Source organism: Meles meles, chromosome 20, assembly GCF_922984935.1.
Source record: "Meles meles chromosome 20, mMelMel3.1 paternal haplotype, whole genome shotgun sequence".
In the NCBI taxonomy this organism is placed as follows: Eukaryota; Metazoa; Chordata; class Mammalia; order Carnivora; family Mustelidae; genus Meles; species Meles meles.
In genome coordinates this window covers 10,756,783-10,780,778 of record NC_060085.1, presented here as the reverse complement: position 1 = coordinate 10,780,778, position 23,996 = coordinate 10,756,783, and the positions used below count along the sequence as shown (strand labels likewise).

Sequence of the window (23,996 nt, the reverse complement as noted above, 5' to 3'; positions counted from 1 at the left end):
ATTATTCCACAGGGGGCCACTGAGGAATTCAGAGTGAGGCCAGGGAAACTCTAAATATCCTACAAAGGCCAAGACACAGGCCACCACACAGAACAGAGTTGACCAGAATGTCAAAAGTGTCAAGACTGAGAATTTTCGAGCTGAATGATATGTGTATTTTCAAATTTATAGTTGTCTTTAGGTTGTTTTCCCAACATTGTAACAGTTAACATTTCTGCCAACAGAATTGGAGAAATTTCTTTTGCTACCTGTTTAAAAATTCCAACCAAACCAGTGCAAGAGATCGTCATATTGTCTCACAAGCTGATGAGTGTGCCAGAGATTTCTTGTTGTTTTCTTTTTTTTAAGGTTTTATTATTTATTTGACAGACAGAGATCACAAGTAGGCAGAGAGGCAGGCAGAGAGACAGAGAAGGGAAGCAGGATCCCTGCTGAGCAGAGAGCCTGACGCGGGGATCGGGGCTCAATCCCAGGACTCTGAGATCATGACCTGAGCCAAAGGCAGAGACTTTAACCCACCAGCCACCCAGGCGCCCCTTCTTGTTGTTTTCTAAACCACTACTAAATTGAAAAATATCTATATACTTGAACATCATGTTCATTATTAGATTCCTCTGATTTTTATATGTCTATAAACACTATGTCTATTCTGCATTTAGCATCATTTCAAACGCAGTTGACAGACTATTGATTTTTGTGGACATATTATCCATAAAAAGTTTTAAATTTTATATAGGTAAATATGTCTGTCCATGGACAGACATTGCTAATTGGAATGTCAGGTGGTAGCATTTTACATTGTTTAAGGGAATGATCAGTGATCAGGGTAGCCTGGGTTGCAGCCACTCCAGATTCACCCTTGGACCGGGTGTGGGGAGTCATGGTAAGAACACAGCCTAGGAAGCAATGAATTGGGGTGTGTGTAAGTGTGTGTGTGTGTGTATTTGTGTGTGTCCTGTGGAGAGAGAAGAGTCCAAGAGCTCGGGCTCACAATCTAATATATTCCAAGGTGTCTTTTATAATCAGAGGTCAGAATTCAATCACCAGATGGTATTCAGGAGGACCTCTATTTCAATTTATAGAACATCTTTGCATGTAGATTATAAATATGAGAAGTATATATCATGGGTGAGTGACTCCTTTTTCTTGAAATTTAACCTGCTGCAAAGTGACCTACATCTTTAAATTGCTAACAACATCTCTCATCACTCTAATGCTTATTCCCCTTAACACACTTACTTCCTTTTTTTGGACTTAGTAGCTCAAAGCAGTATAATCTCCAGGGCCTCTGCAGAGGCCATTCTCTCTGCCAACACACACTTCCCCAGACAAGTCTGCAGCTCCAGCCCTATCTTCCATGAGGTATCTGTTCAAATGTAACCTTGTTTACCATTCTTGCATGAACACCAATTACAAAATGGCCTTCCTTTCATCTCTCTCCTTGATACCTACTCTTGTTCTTATAATAACAATGACACCCTCGGATGACTTTTTATTATTGTTATTATTATTATTATTATTACTATTACTATTATTATTATTATTATATGTTACTCATCATACAGTATGCCATCTTTTTTTTAATGCTATATTAGTCACCATACAATATGTCAGGATTCATTTCTTACAAGTAATACCCAGTGCTCCATGCAATATGTGCCTTCCTTTACACCCATCACCAGGCTAACCCATCCTCCAACCTCCTCACCTCTGAAACCCTTAATTTGTTTCTTGGAGTCCCCAGTCTCTCAAGGTTTGTCTCCTTCTCCAATTACCTCCTTCATTTTCCCCCTCCTTCTCCTAATGTCCTCCATGCTGTTCCTTATGTTACACAAGTATGTGAAACCATATAATAATTGACTTTCTCTGCTTGACTTATTTTGCTTAGCATAATCTCCTCTAGTCCCATTAAGTTGATACAAATGTTAGGCATTCATCCTTTCTGATGACTGCATAATAATCCATTGTGTATATGGACCACATCTTCTTTATCTATTTGTCTGTTGAAAGGTATCTCAGCTCTTTCCACAGTTTGGCTATTGTGAACATTGCTGCTACGAACATAGGGGTGCATATGGATCTTATTTTGACTACATCTGTTTCTTGATGAATTCCCAAAAGAAAAGACAAGACAAGAACCATATGATCCCCTGTGTATAACTGTGTATACACAGCTTTTGGGACTTCATTTTGTATAGCTTATGGGACTTTATCAAGATAAAATCTTCTACACTGTGAAGGAAACTGTCGACAAAACAAAGAGGCAACCCATGGAGTAGGAGCAGATATTTGCAAATGACGCTACAGGTAAAGGGCTGATATCCAAGACCTATAAAGAACTTCTCAAACTCAATACCCCAAAACACAAATAATCAAGTAAAAAAATGGGCAGAAGACATGAACAGACATTCTCTAAAGAAGACATACAAATGGCTAACAGACACATCAAAAAATGTTCAACATCATTAGCCATCAGGAAAATTCAAATCAAAAGTACATTGAGATATCACCTTAAAGCAGTTAGAATGGCCAAAATTAACAAGGCAGTGAATGGCAAGTGTTGGAGATGATATGGAGAAAGAGGAACCCTCCTGCTCTGTTGGTGGGTTCAATTTGGTACAGACTCTGATATATTATTAATATTTTTATTTGTCTTTGTTCTTTCTCCATCATTGGATTATAGTGGCTTTTGGTCTTCATAATCCTGTTCTCATGGCTTGCCATTGCCTGGACCATGTTTGACACCCAATACATATTCCTCAAATGTATGCAAGATATTCTTAACAAAACAGTAGAATGGATGACTTCTGAGGGAGAAGGTGAGAAATGAGACTCAATGCCTAATCAGAGATAAAATGGTAGGGAATCTCTTCAAAGCTGGACAGTCCCTACAGAAGATACTGAAATTAATTTATTGACTCTAAAATATAAATTGTCACATTGCAACCATGTGAGGTATGCTAAACATGAAAAATTAATGATGTCTTTTTCCTCTTCCTGATGATAGTACAACCACATGCAATCAGTCAATGATACGAGGATATCAGAATTCCTTCTTCTGGGATTTTCAGAAGGACCAGAGCTGCAGCCCCTCATTTTTGGGCTCTTCCTCTCCATGTACCTGATCACTGTGTGTGGAAATATGATCATCATCCTGGTTGCTGTCTCTGACTCCCATCTCTATAGCCCCATGTACTTCTTTCTCTCCAACCTGTCCTTTGCAGACATCTGTTTCACCTCCACCACCATCCCCAAGATGTTGTGGAACATCCAGACTCAGACCCAAGTCATTACCTATGCAGACTGCATAACACAGATGTACTTTTTCATAATTTTTTCAGGGTTGGACATCTATCTTTTGGCTGTGATGGCCTATGACAGGTTTGTGGCCATTTGTCACCCCCTGCAGTACATGGTCATCATGAACCCCCGGCTCTGTGGACTGTTGGTTCTCATGTCCTGGATCACGAGTGTCTCACACTCCTTATTACAGACCTCAATGGTGTTGCAGTTGTCCTTCTGTACAGAGGTGGAAATCCCCCACTTTTTCTGTGAACTCAATCAGATGATCCAACTTGCGTGTTCTGACACCTTTTTAAATAATATGGTGATGTACTTTGCAGCTATGCTGCTGGCTGGTGGTCCCCTCTCTGGGATCCTTTACTCTTATTCTAAGATAGTTTCCTCCATTTGTAGAATCTCCTCAGGTAAGGGAAAGTATAAAGCTTTTTCCACCTGTGCATCTCACCTCTCTGTTGTCTCATTATTTTTTTGTACCAGCCTGGGAGTGTACCTTAGCTCTGCAGTTACCCAGAACTCTCACACAAGTGCAGTAGCCTCAGTGATGTACACTGTGGTCACACCTATGCTGAACCCCTTCATCTACAGTCTGAGGAACAAAGACATAAAGATGGCCCTGAAAAGAATCATTGGTATTCCAGCAATGTAAGGGCCAATGGTCCTGGGACTGAAGAAGTGCTCATGATTGCAGGGCTTGCAGTCTAAGAGCCAAGAACTACCATTTTTTCAATCAGGCTGTGGAATTAGATCTGCTCCTTCTATTTATTTTCTGAAATTTCCATTTGTTTTCATTCACCTTCTCCATATGTTTAAGTACCTCACTTAAGTATTTATTTTTTTTAATTTCTTTTCTGTGTTCCAGAATTCATTGTTTATGCGCCACACCCAGTGCTCCACGCAATATTTGCCCTCCTTAATGCCCACCACCTAGTGGTGGATATTAACTACCTAACTTTATTAAGCTTTTGCTCTGTCTGATAAACTTCAATAGTAGAGTAATCATGAATTCTTTCCCCAAATACCAGTACAAATGCCTAGAATGGTATTTTTATAAGATTTATTTCTTTCAATTCTGCTTGCTTTTGTAATTGTGTCTCTTTTCTAGGACTGTATAACGAGCCATTCTGAAAACATATGTCTTCATATAGCACCTTTATTATGAGATTGTCTGGTGGGGAGTTGTTCTGACCTATTCTGCACTACTTATCACTCTCTACATTTTATTTCTGAAGGTCATCCACGATGTTGTGTGGAGCTGCAGTTCACTTCTTCAACTAATATATAACATTGGTTTAATTTATATATTTAGGTTAATCTTAGAGTTTATGGAAGAAGTAATTTACCAAATTTAAATTTCCATAATTGAATTTTGTTATTTCTATATCCATATGTGACACTTTGCCTTCTTTCTGGTTATAAGACATTTCTCTCACCCCTGTCAGATATGACTCAGCTATAATTGCTTTTGATCCAATATGAGTCATATACCATTACAATTTTAAATTCTCATGAATTTATTGAACTTTAGTTACATACAGTAAGCTGCACATGTATTAAATGTATATTTTGCTAAATTAAAGGTATAATACTTGAATTAAGCATACATACTGTATGGGCCCATTTTTTTAGAACTTGAGAACAGGGAGTTTTATCTGAATTTTTATGTTTCTGTTAAAAATGTAATTCACCTGAGGGCACCTGGGTGGCTCAGTGCGTTAAACCTCTGCATTTGGCCGAGGTCATGATCTCAGGGTTTAGGGATCAACCCCCACATCAGGCTCTCTGCTCAGTGGGGAGCCTGCATTCCCCCACACCTGCCTATTTGTAATCTCTCTCTTTGTCAAATAAATAGATAAATAAAATCTTAAAAATGTGTAATTCATCCAGAGGTCCATTTCCTTATTTCTGAAGTAATGTGGAACTTGAAATGAAAGCTGTAAGGAATAAATAAAATGTTGGATACACATTGCTGAGTCTAAAGAAAAGATGTGAGCGTGAGGAGTGTGTATATATATACATGAGTGTGTGCACTCATACACCTCTTTCTTTCAAATAAACATTTTAACACACCTGTGTGCACACATTCAGACACTGGTTTATAATACCAACTACTAGGTTGAAAGAAAACGTTAGACAAATTTGTAGAATATTGAAATGAAAGGGTATGTTTGCATGAACATGAAATAGAAAGATTGCAGAAATTTTGACACAAATATTTAAAGTGGAATGGATGATTAATGTAAAAACAAAGCAACAACGAAAACTTTAGGATGGGTCATCTAGCTGGCCAGTCATTGACCATCTGACTCTAGGTTTTCCATCAGGTATAGATCTCCTGGTGGTAAGATCAAATCCCACATTAGTCTCCACGCTTAGTGTGGAGCCTGCTTAAGTTTCTCTCTCCCTCTCTCTGCCACTCCCCTCCCTACTCTCTCTCTCTCGGAAATAAATAAATTTTAAAATAATTAGGGTGACTTAATATTAATAATGAATTACTGTTCTTATCTTAAAAATGCCTGAAAGAACCATATTTATATTTATGCAGTGGGAAATTCTCTGTACCATCTGATGGGGCCAATCTAAATTAACTTTAATTTCTCTGTTTAATGTGGGATTTCAACACAAAATTCCCAAGGGAAGCTAACCGAATGATTTGAGAGGCTCAAATTCAGTTCTTGCAAACTAGATTACTGGATAAATATCTATATTAGATTCCTGTCACTGCTATCACTAATTAACTCACTAGTGTCTAAAAACAAATAATTCTTTGAGGGTTTTAGAGATCAGAAGCATGAAAGGGGTGAACTTGGGTTAAAATAAAGATGTCTGTGGGTCAGAATCCTTCTGGAAGTTCTGGAGGAGAATATTCTCTTTCCTGCCTAGTGGCACCCACATTCTTTGGCTCATGACCTTTACTCCATCTGCAAAACCAGCACCTCAGTAGTTTCAAGCATCTCTCTAACCCCATTGTTCTTTATTGCTCATCAACATTTAAAGGACCATTGTGACTGTGCTAGACTAATGTGGATAATCTGGGCTTATCTTTGCAGGATAATGACCAGTAGATTAATTCCATTTGCTATCCTGGCTACCTTGCTACATAAGCTAACAACTTCAAAAGTTCTTCAGGATGACATCTTTTGGAGGCCCTCTTTTTCCTACTATATATTTTTTTTCATATATATTAATTGATACTCCTCAAGAACCAATCTTTCTTTCTTTAATTTTTCTTTCTTTTTCTTTCTTTCTTTCTTTCTTTAATTTTTCTTTCTTTTTTCCTCCCTTCTTTTCTTGTTTTTCTCTTTCTTTCTTTCCCTCTGAATTAATATAATTCTTTATCACTCTCCTTATGTAAATTTCTGTTTTACTTTTTTATTATGTTCAGTTAGCCAGCATATGGTACATCATAAACTTTAATGTAGTGTTCAACAATTTATTAGTTGCATATAACACCCTGTGCTCATCACAACCTGTACCCTCCTTAATATCCATCAAGAGCCCTTCCATTTAAAAAGTAGAGCATAGAGTTTTTCACCACCCAAAGAGTTAATGAAAAACTATCCATTCAAAAATATGTGCAAGGAATATTCCTGGTGGAGAAGACATAACACTACCTACATGTGACTGACCACAGCTTTGTTCTCAAACTGTGCTTCTCAGAGCAGGACCTGAAGCATTAGCATCACCTGGGAGCTGATTAGGAATGCAGAGTCTCTAGTCTGACTTCGTTCTCAGTCAGTTAAGCATCTGACTCTTAGATTCAGCTCAGGTCATAATCTCAGAGTTGTGAGATTGAGCCACATGTGGGGCTCCATATTCATCATGGAGTTGGCTTGACATTCTCTCCCTCTCCCTTTACCCCTCTCTCTGCTCATGCTCTATCTATCTATGAATGAATAAATAAATAAATAAATATATATATATATATATATATATATATATATATATATACTTTAACAATTCATATGTCTGGGCCTTTTGGAGACCTGGTGAGTCAGAATCTTCATTTTAACTACAAACTATGGTGATTTGTATGCACAAGGAAAGTACACAAGTCTGGTCTAGAATCTTATTTCTCACCTTCTAACTGTTGACAGTGGGGCTAGATAATTACTTTTGTTGGGTGCTGGCCTGTGGGTTACAGGTGTTTGGAAGCAACCCTTCAGACACGGCCAAATATCTCCAGTTGAGAACTACCATGCCAGAATTTCAGAACTCAAACATCCTGACATAATTCTAATAAAGAAATCTAATCCATCCCTTACTTGGTTTATATATTAGAGGAGAACATAAATCCCTCTGAGCCCCATTTCTACAATAAAGAATGGAGTTTGTAAAAGTACTACTTCACAAAGTGAACTTTTTTCTAAAATAAATTTGATATACCCTATAATGTGGTAAACTAGGTTGTGGTGCATGAAATGTAAGTGTATCTCTTTCAACAAATAAATGGTTCCTTATTATGAAGTGTTTATTAATTGAAAGAGATAATAATCCTTATAATAAGGAAGTGAATGCCAGCTCTTAACTTGTCATTTAACTGTGATATTCTTCATTGTTCTGACTAAACCATCAGGAAGCCAAGGAGTGCACTAACCAAAATTTTAGAGTAAAGGAAAAAATGTCTCCCCTTTCTTGAAGAAGGAAATATTATTTTTCTAGAGATATTAGGGGTTATGTCTCCACCATAAGCCAATGCTTTGAAGACCCAAGGGAAGGAGTCAAATGAATTCCTCAGTATTAGACTTTGGAGAAAATTTTAAGTCAGTGTTGTAATCACGTGCTGGGAAGTTTAGACCTCTGGAAATGGGAAAATTATTGGAGAAAAGTTAATAAAACCTGAATTCACTTTGCATTCAGTATGGTCTCCTAGGAACAGAGAATCAGCCAGAAATATCTCCATTCTGTCCAGACCAGTGCCCCCAGGGGAAATCATGCATATAAAGGTAGGAGCACCAAGAGAGAAGTGTGTCTAATGAGCCTATGTGGGGAGCTGTAAATCCCTCTTCTGCTGCAGGATCTCAGCGTGGGCATTTTGGTTGGACAGAACATTGTTGTTGTTTTTGGAGTCCTAAGTCTGGCTGGGAGACCAATGCTTGATGCACTCCTGCATCTTGTCTGCAGACAGAATTTGATCTCCATCATCAACTATCCAGGGAAGAATTGTAACTTCCAAAGGGAAACTTTCTCTCTGAGTTCTCATGCAGGTGAGTTCAAGATCCCAGCAGTCACCGCAGGAGAGGATCAAAGGAAACAGAAACTGAGACTTCTACCTAAGGTTACTGAGAATCCATGCAGCATAGCCATGATGCCATAAATCCCAGTAGTTGTTTGCTGGCTTTATCAATAAATTAATGTATTTAGGTAGGATGCTAAAAAGAAAATTGAACTTTGCAATCAGAAGTGCAAGTAGTAATTTTGATAATTAAATGGAAGCCAGTTAGAAGTCATAAGGTGTTTCCAGTAAACAGAACAGAAATGCATGGACATTATTCATTAACAGGAGTTCACAAATAGGGTATTAGCCGTGGAGAGGTATAGAGTGAAGTGATGTCATGTCCTTTTATGTTAAGAGGGGGCATCTTAGACTATGTTTTCACATGGATGAGAAAGATCCTGACCAGGGGATGATTGCAAACACATTCTCATAATAGTAATGCATGAAACATAAACACATTTCCTTCTCTCGTTCTGGGAATTCACATTGGAAAAAAAATAGGATGTAGTAGATGAGAATGGGTATGCTAATAAGCTTTACTTTGCATCATTTTAGAACCTTTTTTTTTAATTTATTTTCAGTGTAACAGTATTCATTGTTTTTGCACCACACCCAGTGCTCCATGCAGTACCTGCCCTCCCTATTACCCACCACCTGGTTCCTCAAAATCCCACCCCCTCCCCATCAAAAACCCTCTGGTTGTTTTTCAGAGTCCATAGTCTCTCATGGTTCATCAACCTTTTGAGGTTGACTCTATTTGTGAGTTTGTTGGCCATTTCATAAATTTCTGTTAAAAATTCCGTATGTGAGTCCTTTGCTTTGGATAATGTTATAAGTGCGTTTTTATTCCTTTTAAAAATTTTGATCTTTGGGGTGTCTAGCTGGCTCAATTGGTGGAGCATGGGACTCTATCTTGGGATTGTTAGTTCAAACCCCACACTGGGTGTAGAGATGGTGTGAAAGTAAAATCTTTAAAAAATAAAATAAGAACAAAATAAAATAAAACAAAAAAAAGTAAAATAAAATGTGGCCCTTTCTATAAAAGAAGGGAAGTTTTTACAGAAACTGAGTGTTGGCCATTTAATATTTATAAATGTATTTCTGGACAATGCAGGAAACTTGATGAATTTTGGGTGGTCAAGTCTATCAGACAGTCATATTGGGCTCTGTCAATTGCTTATTTTTTTTGATTGATGTATAATTAACACATAACATCCTATTAATTTTGGGTGTACAACAAAACAATTCTATATTTGTGTATCTTCCAAAATTATCACACACTTGTCACCATGCATCATCACAAAATTTTCTTGTGATGAGGGCTTTTAAGGTCTATCTTCCTTGTGGCTTTCTGATCTCTGACTCAGTGTTCTGATCTGTGACTCCATGAAATCAGCACTCTGTAAATTCTATCTCATGAATTCCTTTTCTTTTTCTTTTTTCTTTTTCTTACTGAGAAATTCAAGCATGTACTTCAGTATTCTTCATGTGTTGGTCCTTGCTATACATAAAAAAGAAACCTCTTCATCCTTAGCAGTAATAAATTACTTTCTACACATATTTCTGACTTGTTTACACACCTCTATTATTCCTGAGTACCCTTTTTGGCCTTTCGTGATAAGGTCTGTTTCTGAAGGCTGCATCCTTTGGCCATCATTTGGAAGAATTTTTTCTTTACCATTTGACTAAAAATCACCTTTCCATTTTATAAGCCTATGTGAATCCCTAGACCTTTATGTAACATGAAATTACAGCTTAGTTTCACCGCTTTCTCTCCATATTGTAAATGCTTTTCTGTTATAACCTTTTATTTATGAGACTTCGCAGCTTAATCTTGAATCAGAATTAGCAACCCATTTGGGGTCTTTAAGTTATTGTTCTTGTAGGTCTTTATATAAGTCATGTTTTCATTCCATTTTGTTGTTTATTTCAGCACAGTTGTTGATAAGCAATAGACTTAACCTAATGTCATTCTCACTGACATTCTTTGTTCCATAAGTTTTTAGTTTCTTTTACACCTTTTCTTCCATTTTATGCATGTATACATATTCATGCACTTTCATATAAATGATTCACTAGGACACTATGCAGAACATAAATGCTCTTGATGTCTTAGTGCAGTATTTTTTTCCCAAACTTGTGTCCACTTTCCCTTCATTCTCAACAATTTCTCATAGAGTTGCTTACAATCCACTCATATCACCCTAGATCCCTATTTCAATGTCTGTGCAACATTTTATGGTGTGGCTGTGCTATTGACCCAATCAGCAGTTGTTCATATTTGTGTGTGTGTGTGTGTGTGTGTGTGTGAAATGCTATTGTGTCACTACTACAGAAATAGCTGGGGATTGTTAAGTTAAAACTGGTCTTCTCAATCAGGAGCCATCTTGTCACCAAGGGAACACTGAAGCAATATTCAGATAGTTCTCACCGTCACACTGGGGAGGGCCACGTGATGGTCAAGAGTTCTGTTAAACATGCTACAGTGCACAGGAAGATCCACAGCAGAGAAGGATCTGACCCAGAATGTCAGTCAGTGCAGAGATTGAGAAACCCTATGTTAAAGAATATCTGCATTTTTCATATTTATATCTGCCATCAGGTTGTCTCCCCATCATTCCCTACTTCTCACTTCTGCCCCCCAAATTTAGAAAGTGTTTCTTTCACTGTCAGTTAAGAAGTTCCAGCCGCAGTCAACCCAGCAGCTCTTTCCCAACTGATGGCTGTGAGAGAGAAACCAAACCTTTCTTGTTTTCTCAAACTATCACTCACCTTGAGAAAGGATTCACATATTGGATCCATCATTATAATTTGTCCATACATTTCATGCCTATTTCCCACAGTTAGCTGCATTTCAAATGATTTTTAGAAGTTGTTATTCAACTGATTATGGGTTGGGAATTTTTGACCTTAAAAAATATTAATTGGTAGAGTTAAATATGTCTTCCTTTTTGCTTCTGATTTTCTCATTTTAATTATGATGGCTTTGTCTACCTATAGATTTTATCTGCACTTTTTTGTATAGTCATTTGGAAAGTATTATTTACTTTTACACTGGTTTTCTTAAAGGTGCATAAGATCAGGAACCACTTCATTTCCTTGCAGACAGCCATTTGTGTCAGCTTTTATTCAACAATCAAGATGGTTCCAATTGAAATGCAACCTTCCCATATGTTAAATGTCCATGTCTACTGTAACGTAATTTCTGATTCTATCAGCAGATGATTACAGAACACTCACTGTGTGTCAGAGTTCTAGATACATTTTATTATATGTTCTCTTATGTCAAGGTCTTCACTAAAGTAACTATTAATTGATGTTGATATTATCCAGTGGGTGTGTGGTATATCATGTTCAGTTCAGTTTTTTTTTTCTTTAATTTTTTTATTAATATAATTCTTTTTTTTTCCTTTTTTTTTCATTTTATTTATTTTTTCAGCGTAACAGTATTCATTCTTTTTGCACAACACCCAGTGCTCCATGCAAAACGTGCCCTCCCCATTACCCACCACCTGTTCCCCCAACCTCCCACCCCTGACCCTTCAAAACCCTCAGGTTGTTTTTCAGAGTCCATAGTCTCTTATGGTTCGCCTCCCCTCCCCAATGTCCATAGCCCGCTCCCCCTCTCCCAATCCCACCTCCCCCCAGCAACCCCCAGTTTGTTTTGTGAGATTAAGAGGCATTTATGGTTTGTCTCCCTCCCAATCCCATCTTGTTTCATTTATTCTTCTCCTATCCCCCTACCCCCCCATGTTGCTTCTCCATGTCCTCATATCAGGGAGATCATATGATAGTTGTCTTTCTCCGATTGACTTATTTCACTAAGCATGATACGCTCTAGTTCCATCCACGTCGTCGCAAATGGCAAGATTTCATTTCTTTTGATGGCTGCATAGTATTCCATTGTGTATATATACCACTTCTTCTTTATCCATTCATCTGTTGATGGACATCTAGGTTCTTTCCATAGTCTGGCTATTGTAGACATTGCTGCTATAAACATTCGGGTACACGTGCCCCTTCGGATCACTATGTTTGTATCTTTAGGGTAAATACCCAGTAGATGGCCAACAGACACATGAAAAAGTGCTCCACGTCCCTCGGCATCAGGGAAATACAAATCAAAACCACAATGAGATATCACCTCACACCAGTCAGAATGGCTAAAATTAACAAGTCAGGAAATGACAGATGCTGGAGAGAATGTGGAGAAAGGGGAACCCTCCTCCACTGTTGGTGGGAATGCAAGCTGGTGCAACCACTCTGGAAAACAGCATGGAGGTTCCTCAAAATGTTGAAAATAGAACTACCCTATGACCCAGCAATTGCACTACTGGGTAGTTCAGTTTTTTTTTAATTATTATCTTCAGTTGGCCAACATATAGTACCTCATTAGTTTTTTTTTTTACAACTTTTTTTTCCATTTTATTTATTTTTTCAGCGTAACAGTATTCATTCTTTTTGCACAACACCCAGTGCTCCATGCAAAACGTGCCCTCCCCATTACCCACCACCTGTTCCCCCAACCTCCCACCCCTGACCCTTCAAAACCCCTAACCCTTTTTCAGAGTCCATCGTCTCTTATGGTTCGCCTCCCCTTCCAAATTTTTTTTTAAAAATAAACATATAATGTATTTTTATCCCCAGGGGTACAGGTCTGTGAATCGCCAGGTTTACAGACTTCACAGCACTCACGATAGCACATACCCTCCCCAATGTCCATAGCCCCCTCCCCCTCTCCCAATCCCACCTCCCCCCAGCAACCCCCAGTTTGTTTTGTGAGATTAAGAGTCATTTATGGTTTGTCTCCCTCCCAATCCCATCTTGTTTCATTTATTCTTCTCCTATCCCCCTAACCCCCCATGTTGCTTCTCCATGTCCTCATATCAGGGAGATCATATGATAGTTGTCTTTCTCCGATTGACTTATTTCACTAAGCATGATACCCTCTAGTTCCATCCACATCATCGCAAATGGCAAGATTTCATTTCTTTTGATGGCTGCATAGTATTCCATTGTGTATATATACCACTTCTTCTTTATCCATTCATCTCTTGATGGACATCTAGGTTCTTTCCATAGTTTGGCTATTGTAGACATTGCTGCTATAAACATTCGGGTACACGTGCCCCTTCGGATCACTATGTTTGTATCTTTAGGGTAAATACCCAGTAGTGCAATTGCTGGGTCATAGGGTAGTTCTATTTTCAACATTTTAAGGAACATCCATGCTGTTTTCCAGAGTGGTTGCACCAGCTTGCATTCCCACCAACAGTGGAGGAGGGTTCCCCTTTCTTCACATCCTCTCCAGCATCTGTCATTTCCTGACTTGTTAATTTTAGCCATTCTGACTGGTGTGAGGTGATATCTCATTGTGGTTTTGATTTGTATTTCCCTGATGCCGAGTGATATGGAGCACTTTTTCATGTGTCTGTTGGCCATCTGGATGTCTTCTTTGCAGAAATGTCTGTTCATGTCCTCTGCCCATTTCTTGATTGGATTGTTTGTTCTTTGGGTGTTGAGTTTGCTAAGTTCCTTATAGATTTTGGACACTAGCCCTTTATCTGATATGTCGTTGGCAAATATCTTCTCCCATTCTGTCAGTTGTCTTTTGGTTTTGTTAACTGTTTCCTTTGCTGTGCAAAAGCTTTTGATCTTGATGAAATCCCAATAGTTCATTTTTGCTCTTGCTTCCCTTGCCTTTGCCGTTGTTCCTAGGAAGAGGTTGCGACGGCTGAGGTCGAAGAGGTTGCTGCCTGCATTCTCCTCAAGGATTTTGATGGATTCCTTTCTCACATTGAGGTCCTTCATCCATTTGGAGTCTATTTTCGTGTGTGGTGTAAGGAAGTGGTCCAATTTCATTTTTCTACATGTGGCTGTCCAATTTTCCCAGCACCATTTATTGAAGAGGCTGTCTTTTTTCCATTGGACATTCTTTCCTGCTTTGTCGAAGATGAGTTGACCATAGAGTTGAGGGTCCATTTCTGGGCTCTCTATTCTGTTCCACTGATCTATGTGTCTGTTTTTGTGCCAGTACCATGCTGTTTTGATGATGATAGCTTTGTAATAGAGCTTGAAGTCCGGAATTGTGATGCCACCAACTTTGGCTTTCTTTTTCAATATTCCTTTGGCTATTCGAGGTCTTTTCTGGTTCCACATAAATTTGAGGATTATTTATTCCATTTCTTTGACAAAAATGGATGGTATTTTGATAGGGATTGCATTAAATGTGTAGATTGCTTTAGGTAGCATAGACATTTTCACAATATTTATTCTTCCAATCCAGGAGCATGGAACATTTTTCCATTTTTTTGTGTCTTCCTCAATTTCTTTCATGAGTACTTTATAATTTTCTGTGTATAGATTCTTAGTCTCTTTGGTTAGGTTTATTCCAAGGTATCTTATAGTTTTGGGTGCAGTTGTAAATGGGATTGACTCCTTAATTTCTCTTTCTTCTGTCTTGTTGTTGTACAGAAATGCAACTGATTTCTGTGCATTGATTTTATATCCTGACACTTTACTGAATTCCTCTACAAGTTCTAGCAGTTTTGGAGTGGAGTCTTTTGGGTTTTCCACATATAGTATCATATCATCTGCGAAGAGTGATAGTTTGACTTTTCTTTACCAATTTGGATGCCTTTAATTTCTTTTTGTTGTGTGATTGCTGAGGCTAAGACTTCTAGTACTATGTTGAATAGCAGTGGTGATAATGGACATCCCTGCCGTGTTCCTGACCTTAACGGAAAAGCTTTCAGTTTTTCTCCATTGAGAATGATATTTGCGGTGGGTTTTTCATAGATGGCTTTGATAATATTAAGGTATGTGCCCTCTATCCCTACACTTTGAAGAGTTTTGATCAGGAAGGGATGCTGTACTTTGTCAAATGCTTTTTCAGCATCTATTGAGAGTATCATATGGTTCTTGTTCTTTCTTTTATTAATGTGTTCTATCACATTGATTGATTTGCGGATGTTGAACCAACCCTGCAGCCCTGGAATAAATCCCACTTGATCGTGGTGAATAATCCTTTTAATGTACTGTTGAATCCTATTGGCTAGTATTTTGGCGAGAATTTTTGCGTCTGTGTTCATCAAGGATATTGGTCTGTAGTTCTCTTTTTTGGTGGGATCCTTGTCTGGTTTTGGGATCAAGGTGATGCTGGCCTCATAAAATGAGTTTGGAAGTTTTCCTTCCATTTCTATTTTTTGGAACAGTTTCAGGAGAATAGGAATTAGTTCTTCTTTAAATGTTTGGTAGATTTCCCCTGGGAAGCCATCTGGCCCTGGGCTTTTGTTTATTTGGAGATTTTTGATGACTGTTTCAATCTCCTTACTGGTTATGGGCCTGTTCAGGTTTTCTATTTCTTCCTGGTTCAGTTGTGGTAGTTTATATGTCTCTAGGAATGCATCCATTTCTTCCAGATTGTCCAATTTGTTGGCGTAGAGTTGCTCATAGTATGTTCTTATAATTGTCTGTATTTCGTTGGTGTTAGTTGTGATCTCTCCTCTTTCATTCATGATTTTATTTATTTGGGTCCTTTCTCTTTTCTTTTTGATGAGTCTGGCCAGGGGTTTATCAATCTTATTGATTCTTTCAAAGAACCAGCTCCTAGTTTCATTGATTTTTTTCTATTTTTTTTTGTTTGGTGTCTATTTCATTGATTTCTGCTCTGATATTTATGATTTCTCTTCTCCTGCTGGGTTTAGGGTTTCTTTCTTGTTCTTTCTCCAGCTCCTTTACGTGTAGGGTTAGGTTGTGTACTTGAGACCTTTCTTGTTTCTTGAGAAAGGCTTGTACCGCTATATATTTTCCTCTCAGGACTGCCTTTGCTGTGTCCCATAGATTTTGAACTGTTGTGTTTTCATTATCATTTGTTTCCATGAATTTTTTCAGTTCTTCTTTAATTTCCTGGTTGACCCATTCATTCTTTAGAAGGATGCTGTTTAGTCTCCATGTATTTGGGTTCTTTCCAGCTCTCCTCTTGTGATTGAGTTCTAGCTTCAGAGCATTGTGGTCTGAAAATATGCAGGGAATGATCCCAATCTTTTGATACCGGTTGAGACCTGCTTTGTGACCCAGGATGTGATCTATTCTGGAGAAGGTTCCATGTGCACTAGAGAAGAATGTGTATTCTGTTGCTTTGGGATGAAATGTTCTGAATAGATCTGTGATGTCCATCTGGTCCAGTGTGTCATTTAAGGCCTTTATTTCCCTGTTGATCTTTTGCTTGGATGATCTGTCCATTTCAGTGAGGGGAGTGTTAAAGTCCCCTACTATTATTGTATTATTATTGATGTGTTTCTTTGATTTTGTTATTAATTGGTTGATATAGTTGGCTGCTCCCACGTTAGGGGCATAGATATTTAAAATTGTTAGATCTTCTTGTTGGACAGACTCTTTGAGTAGGATATAGTGTCCTTCCTCATCTCTTATTATAGTCTTTTGCTTAAAATCTACTTGATCTGATATAAGGATTGCCACCCCAGCTTTCTTCCAATGCCCATTAGCATAGTAAATTGTTTTCCACCCCCTCACTTTAAATCTGGAGGTGTCTTCGCGTCTAAAATGAGTTTCTTGTAGGCAACATACTGATGGGTTTTGTTTTTTTATCCATTCTGATAACCTGTGTCTTTTGATTGGGGCATTTAGCCCATTAACATTCAGGGTGACTATTGAGAGATATGAATTTAGTGCCATTATTAGCCTGTAAAGTGACTGTTACTGTATATTGTCTCTGTACCTTTCTGATCTACTACTTTTAGGCTCTCTCTTTACTTAGAGGACCCCTTTCAATATTTCCTGTAGAGCTGGTTTGGTGTTTGCAAATTCTTTCAGTTTTTGTTTGTCTTGGAAGCTTTTGATCTCTACTTCTATTTTCAATGATAGCCTAGCTGGATAGAGTATTCTTGGCTGCATGTTTTTCTCGTTTAGTGCTCTGAATATATCATTCCAGCTCTTTCTGGCCTGCCAGGTCTCTGTGGATAAGTCTGCCGCCAATCTAATATTTTTACCATTGTATGTTACAGACTTCTTTTCTCGGGCTGCTTTCAGGATTTTCTCTTTGTCACTAAGACTTGTAAATTTTACTATTAGGTGACGGGGTGTGGACCTATTCTTGTTGACTTTGAGGGGGGTTCTCTGCACCTCCTGGATTTTGATGCTTGTTCCCTTTGCCATATTAGGGAAAATCTCTCCAATGATTCTCTCCAATAGACCTTCTGCTCCCCTCTCTGTTTCTTCTTCTTCTGGAATCCCAATTATTCTAATGTTGTTTGGTCTTATGGTGTCACTTATCTCTCGAATTCTCCCCTCATGGTCCAGTAGCTGTTTGTCCCTCTTTTGCTCGGCTTCCTTATTCTCTGTCATTTGGTCTTCTATATCACTAATTCTTTCTTCTGCCTCATTGATCCTAGCAGTGAGAGCCTCCATTTTTGATTGCACCTCATTAATAGCTTTATTGATTTCAACTTGGTTAGATTTTAGTTCTTTAATTTCTCCAGAAAGGGCTTTAATATCTCCAGAGAAGGTTTCTCTAATATCTTCCATGCCTTTTTCGAGCCCGGCTAGAATGTTCAGAATCGTCATTCTGAACTCTTGATCTGACATATTACCAATGTCTGTGTTGATTAGGTCCCTAGCCTTCGTTACTGTCTCTTGTTCTTTTGTTTTTGGTGATATTTTCCGCCTTGTCATTTTGTCCAGATAAGAGGATATGAAGGAGCAAATAAACTACTAAAAGGGTGGCAAAGACCCCAGAAAAATGCGCTGTAACCAAATCAGAAGAGACCCCTAATTGTGGGGGGGAGAAAGGGGATAAAAACAGGGTCTGAAAAAAAAAAAGGAAGAAAAAAAAAAGGAAAAAAAAAGAAAAAAATTTAAAAAATAAAACAAATAAAAAAATATAAAAAAGAAAGAAAAAAATATATATTTAGATGAACTAGTCAAAAAACGTTAAAAAAGAAAAGGGTAAAAGTTTTAAAAAATTTAGCAGAAGAAGAAAAAAGAAAAAAGAAAAAAAAGTTGAAAAAAAGAAAAAAAAATTTGAAGTAGCCACAAGACTAATGAATCATGGGGAGAAAGCCATGAGTTCCGTGCTTTGCTTTCTCCTCGTCTGGAATTGCTCTGCTGTCTTAGGAATTGAACCTGCTTTCTCCTTGATAGATGAACTTCGTCCTGGCTGGATATTTTGTTGATCTTCTGGGGGAGGGGCCTGTTGTGGTGACTCTCAAGTGTCTTTGCCCGAGGCGGGATTGCACCGCCCTTACCGGCGGCCAGACTAAGTAATCAGCTCGGGTTCGCTTTTGGGAGCTTCTGTTCCCTGAACGCTTTCCGTAGAGTTCCGGAGGACGGGAATGAAAATGGCGGCCTCCTAGTCTCCGGCCCGGAGGAGCCGAGAGCCTGGGGCCCCACTCCTCAGTGCGCCCCCAGAGGACAGCACCCAATCACTCCCGTAACCCCAGCCTCTAGCCGCGCTCCGAGCTCACCCAGCCCGCGACCAGTTCAAGGTAACCCCGAGCTGAGAGTTCAGTCCTCGGCTCTGTCTCTGCAGCCGGCTTCTCCGTTCTAATACCTGCGAGCTCTCCGACACTCTGACGCCCCCGATCCTTCTGTGACCCTGCGGGGCCTGGGGCCACGCTGACCCCGCGTGGGCTTCACCCTGGTTTAGCCTCTGGAGCAATGTCCCTCAGTGGAACAGACTTTTAAAAGTCCTGATTTTGTGCTCCGTTGCTCCACCGCTTGCCGGGAGCCGGCACCTCCCCCCGCGGTCTATCTTCCCGTCATTTTAGATTCACTTCTCCGCCAGTCCTACCTTTCAGAAAGTGGTTGATTTTCTGTTTCTAGAGTTGCTGTTCTTCTCTTCGCTCTCCCGTTGGATTTGTAGGTGTTTGCAATGTTTAGATAAGCTATCGAGCTGATCTCCTGCTACCTGATGTAGTCTCAGGCTGCTACTTCTCCGCCATCTTGACTCCTCCCCCTCATTAGTTTTTGATGTAGTGTTCAATGATTTATTATTTGCCTATAACACCCAGTTTTCATCACATGTTTTTGATGTTTCTTTTAGTTTTGTTTAATACAGTTGTGTAAAATCACTCAAGTTAACAGGTTTAATCTCCTTTGCTATTCTTATTCTATAGGTCTTAATTTCCTTCAATGTGTGTTTATATAAAGACGCATATACTCCCATTGCTTGGGGAAAACAAAGGGAATGATGCACGTGAAGTGTCTGCTCACTTGGTAATGCACATACTGACAAAGGTAGAGGAGAATAAAATAAAATTGTGTGTGACATAATGACCTCATAGAAAAATCACATGGAGAAGCTATCTTGAGTAAGGATGGATTATTATGGCACGTGCAGGTCATATAGAGCAGGATCTGGGGTGAAGACTGGAACCAAGACTAAAGAATGTCCATTGGACTTGTCAAAAACATCAAAACCTAAAGAACAAGAATAACAAAGAAAATATGTATCACAAAACAAGTGAGTAAGGGACTCACTTCGCCCCCTACCAGGCCAAATAAATAGCAATTTGTCAAATAAATATGGACTGGCCACCAGGAACGCAGAACTTGTGCTCCTTGGTATTAAAACAGCCCTGCTGTGTTATTTTGTGTATTTCCTTCTGTAAAGTGTTGGTTTATACATTTTCCTCATTCTACACTTGGAGCATTCCATCTATAACATGTTTCACATGAAAATATCACTACTTTTGTCTTTTTGCTCCTGTATTATTTTTTTCTGGACATCAAAGAGATCTAAGGAGAGCAGGAATGTCATCAGAAGCAAAGACAGTTTTTTCTTCCTCCTGGTTGTTCTCTCAAGGGCTGCCTGCACTGCTAGAGCTATTTTTCCTCTCATGTCCATGTCATTCTTCTCTCTTCTCTCTGTCTTTACTGAAGAGATTGCCTATGTTTATTTATTTATTTATTTTTAAGATTTTATTTATTTATTTGACAGAGGCAGAGATCACAAGTAGGCAGAGAAGCAGGCAGAGAGAGAGGAGGAAAGCAGGCTCCCTGCTGAGCAGAGAACCCAACATGGGCCTGGATCCCAGGACCCTGAGATCATGACCTGAGCCAAAGGCAGAGAGGCTTAACCCACTGAGCCACCCAAGCACCCTCTTTATTTATTTTTAAAAGATTTTATTTATTTAAATAATAGCCTCAGCTCACAACACTTGAATTCAAGTTCTCATTTGCAACTTCCTGGATATGACTAACCAAAGAGCATTAGAGCCAGAAAGTTCCCTAGGATCACTTAGTCCATCTTACTCACCTGCAGGTCAGAAAACAGGCTCCCAAGAAGCTACATGGGACCACACAGGAGTGACTGCATTTCACAATCATGCATTCTGAGTCATGAGCAGAATTTATAATGCTAGCTTAGATTTCCAAGATAACCTAATGGTGGCTTGTGAAATAAAAGGTACCAGCTTCTGGATTAATAAATCTTGAATGTTATTTAAAAGACATGGGCATGTTGTTATGGGAAAATCCTGGCGCTTAAAGAAGGAAGATGTTGATTCACATTCTGGCCTTGTCAGTTACAAGTTGTACATTGAGAGTTATGTCACTCAGTGCCTATGAGTGTCATTCTTATCACTAAAATGATTAAATTAAATTAAATTAATGCATGGCGGGCCTGGGTGGCTCAGTGGGTTAAGAATCTGCCTTTGGCTCAGGTCATGATCTCAGGGTCCTGGGATTGAGTCCTGCCTCTGATTCTCCACTCAGCAAGAAACATGCCTCTCCCTCTCACACTCTGTCTCTGCTCTCTTGCTCTCCCTGCTCTCTCTCTCTCTCTCTCTCTCAAATAAATAAATAAAATCTAAAAAAATTAATGCATGGGTTTAATGAAACAATAGATGCGAAAGGGCTTTGCAAATTGCATTTGTTATATAAATGCTCTTTTAAAAATATGCCTGGAAAAATTCTTTTCATAGTGAAATTAAAGTTGAAAAGGGATGACTTGTATATAAACAAAGATGTTCAAAATGTTGCAAGGCCAACAACCTGGTAGAAGTCCTGTGCATTGGAAGATCAGTTGGTGGTGTACTTAGCAAAGGGCATCATGGCTGTGGGTCCCCATGAGAGCTAGTTATAGCTCTGGGTTGTAGTAAATAAGACATTACAAAAAAAAAGATTTTATTTATTTATTTGACTGACAGACATCACAAGTAGACAGAGAAGCAGGCAGAGAGAGCAAGGGAAGGAGCAGATGTGGGGCTCGATCCCAGAACCCTGGGATCATGACCTGAGCTGAAGGCAGAGGCTTTAACCCACTAAACCACCCAGGAACCCCAGAGATTGCCTAAGTTTATTTAAATTGATATCAGAAAATGAGCACACCAATAGGCATCCCCAAGTTTATTGTCTCTAGGAATTTCTGGGTACCACTTCTGCATTATTTAGGGGAAAGATAATGAGATTTGGTGAGCTTGATGTGTATCTGCTGTTGGCCTAACTAGTGCAGCTGGGGGTGAAAAAAACATGGCAGTCAGTATCCCAGGAGGCCATAGAGGGTCATGGTTTGTGTATGTGTATGTGTGCGTGCGTGTGTGTGTGTGTGTGTGTGTGTGTGTGTGTGTGTGTGTGTGTGTTGTGAACAGAGGGCAGTCCTCAGAGCAGGGGTATAAGAGTTCACATATTCCAAGGTGACTCTTATTGACAGAGGCCAGAACTCAATGAACAGGAGTTACTAATTTGGGTGTGCATTTTCACTCATGGGGCATCTTTATAACAAAATTAAGAAAGTCTTGAAAAATTAGTAAAATGAGTGATTCTCATGTCTTGAAGTTTCAGCCATAGCCTGGTGGCTGCTTCATTCCTCAACACACACAGTTACCACCTCTCATCTCTCTCCTTCTCCTTCCTCTTGACACCCTAGTTTTCTATTGAACCTTGATTTTCTGAATTGAACAGCTTCCTCAGGGCCTTGACATGGCTGTTGCCTCTGCTGGGTACACACTTCCTGAGATAACCTCAATCTCCCTTACTATCTCCTTTGAGTTCCTCTTCATATGTTACCTTCTTTGCAGGTTTTGTGAACATCTAGTAAAAAAAAATAACACCCCATCAACTGTATCCTTTATACATGCTTTCCTTGTCTTCACAGCTTCTGTTACCATCTGACGTATTTGATTAGTATTTGCTTATATTCTTTCTTCATCGTATGATTATTAGGGCATTCTTTATCAGCACCTTATGTCTATTGCCAAACAATGCCTGGAACATATTCAACATTCAGTATACATCCCTTAAAGGAATGAAACATATTCTCAATGGATCAAGAGTCTACATTATATGTGAGGAACAGACTGAGGTGATTACAGTATTCTTGATGTGAATTGGTGCTAGGGATGCCATAATGGAGATGAGACCACACGCACATACTGAAATTAATTTCTTGGCTAAGATATGTGTTATCACTTATGCTAGGTTATAAAAATACTTGTTTGTGTGAAAGTAGTCATTTATTTCTCTATATCCTGGTAGCTACCTCCAACCCATGGAGCCAGGGAACCTTACAAGAGTTTCAGAATTTCTTCTTCTGGGATTTTCAGAGGGACGAAAACTGCAGCCCCTCATATTTGGGCTTTTCCTCTCCATGTACCTGATCACTGTGTTTGGAAACCTGCTCCTCATCCTGGCCGTCAGCTCTGACTCCCACCTTCACACTCCCATGTACTTCTTCCTTGCCAACCTGTCCTTTGTAGACATCTGTTTCACCTCCACCACCATCCCAAAGATGCTGATGAATATACAGACAGAAAGAAAAGTCATTACCTATGTAGACTGCATCACCCAGATGTATTTTTTCCTCCTTTTTGCAGGATTAGACAACTACATCCTGACTGTGATGGCCTATGACCGATTTTTGGCCATCTGTCACCCCCTGCACTACATGATCATCATGAACCCCCGGCTCTGTGGGCTGCTGGTCCTCATGTCCTGGATCATGAGCATCTTACATTCTTTGTTACAGTGCTTGATGGTATTGCGTCTGTCCTTCTGCACAGTCTTGGAAATACCCCACTTTTTCTGTGAAATTAAGCAGGTGGTACAACTTGCCTGTTCTGACACCTTTCTTAATCATGTGGTGATGTATTTTGGAGCTGGACTGCTGGGTGGTGGACCCCTTGCTGGAATCCTTTACTCTTACTCTAAGATAGTTTCCTCCATACTCAGGATCTCATCAGCTCAGGGCAAGTATAAAGCATTTTCTACCTCTGCATCTCACCTCTCAGTTGTTTCCTTATTTTACTGTACGAGCCTAGGAGTGTACCTTAGCTCTGCTACTCCCCAGAGCTCACACTCAGGTGCAACAGCTTCAGTGATGTACACGGTGGCCACACCCATGCTGAATCCCTTCATCTACAGCCTGAGAAATAAAGACATAAAGAGGGCTCTGAAAAGATTGTTTGGAAAGGAAACTATAAAAGGGGCCATTGTCCTGGGGCTGAAAAAATGCACATGA

General features: G+C 39.3%; 2 protein-coding genes across 2 annotated transcripts; both read left to right on the top strand.

Moving 5' to 3' along the window:
• Positions 1-3,013: 3,013 nt before the first annotated feature.
• Positions 3,014-3,949, top strand: LOC123932670 (olfactory receptor 7A17-like). Its single transcript, XM_045991169.1, has one exon. The coding sequence runs from the start codon at positions 3,017-3,019 to the stop codon at positions 3,947-3,949; it is 933 nt and encodes a 310-aa protein (XP_045847125.1). The 5' UTR covers positions 3,014-3,016.
• Positions 3,950-23,027: 19,078 nt separating this feature from the next.
• LOC123932177 (olfactory receptor-like protein OLF4) lies at positions 23,028-23,996 on the top strand. The gene has a single exon (XM_045989935.1). The coding sequence runs from the start codon at positions 23,028-23,030 to the stop codon at positions 23,994-23,996; it is 969 nt and encodes a 322-aa protein (XP_045845891.1).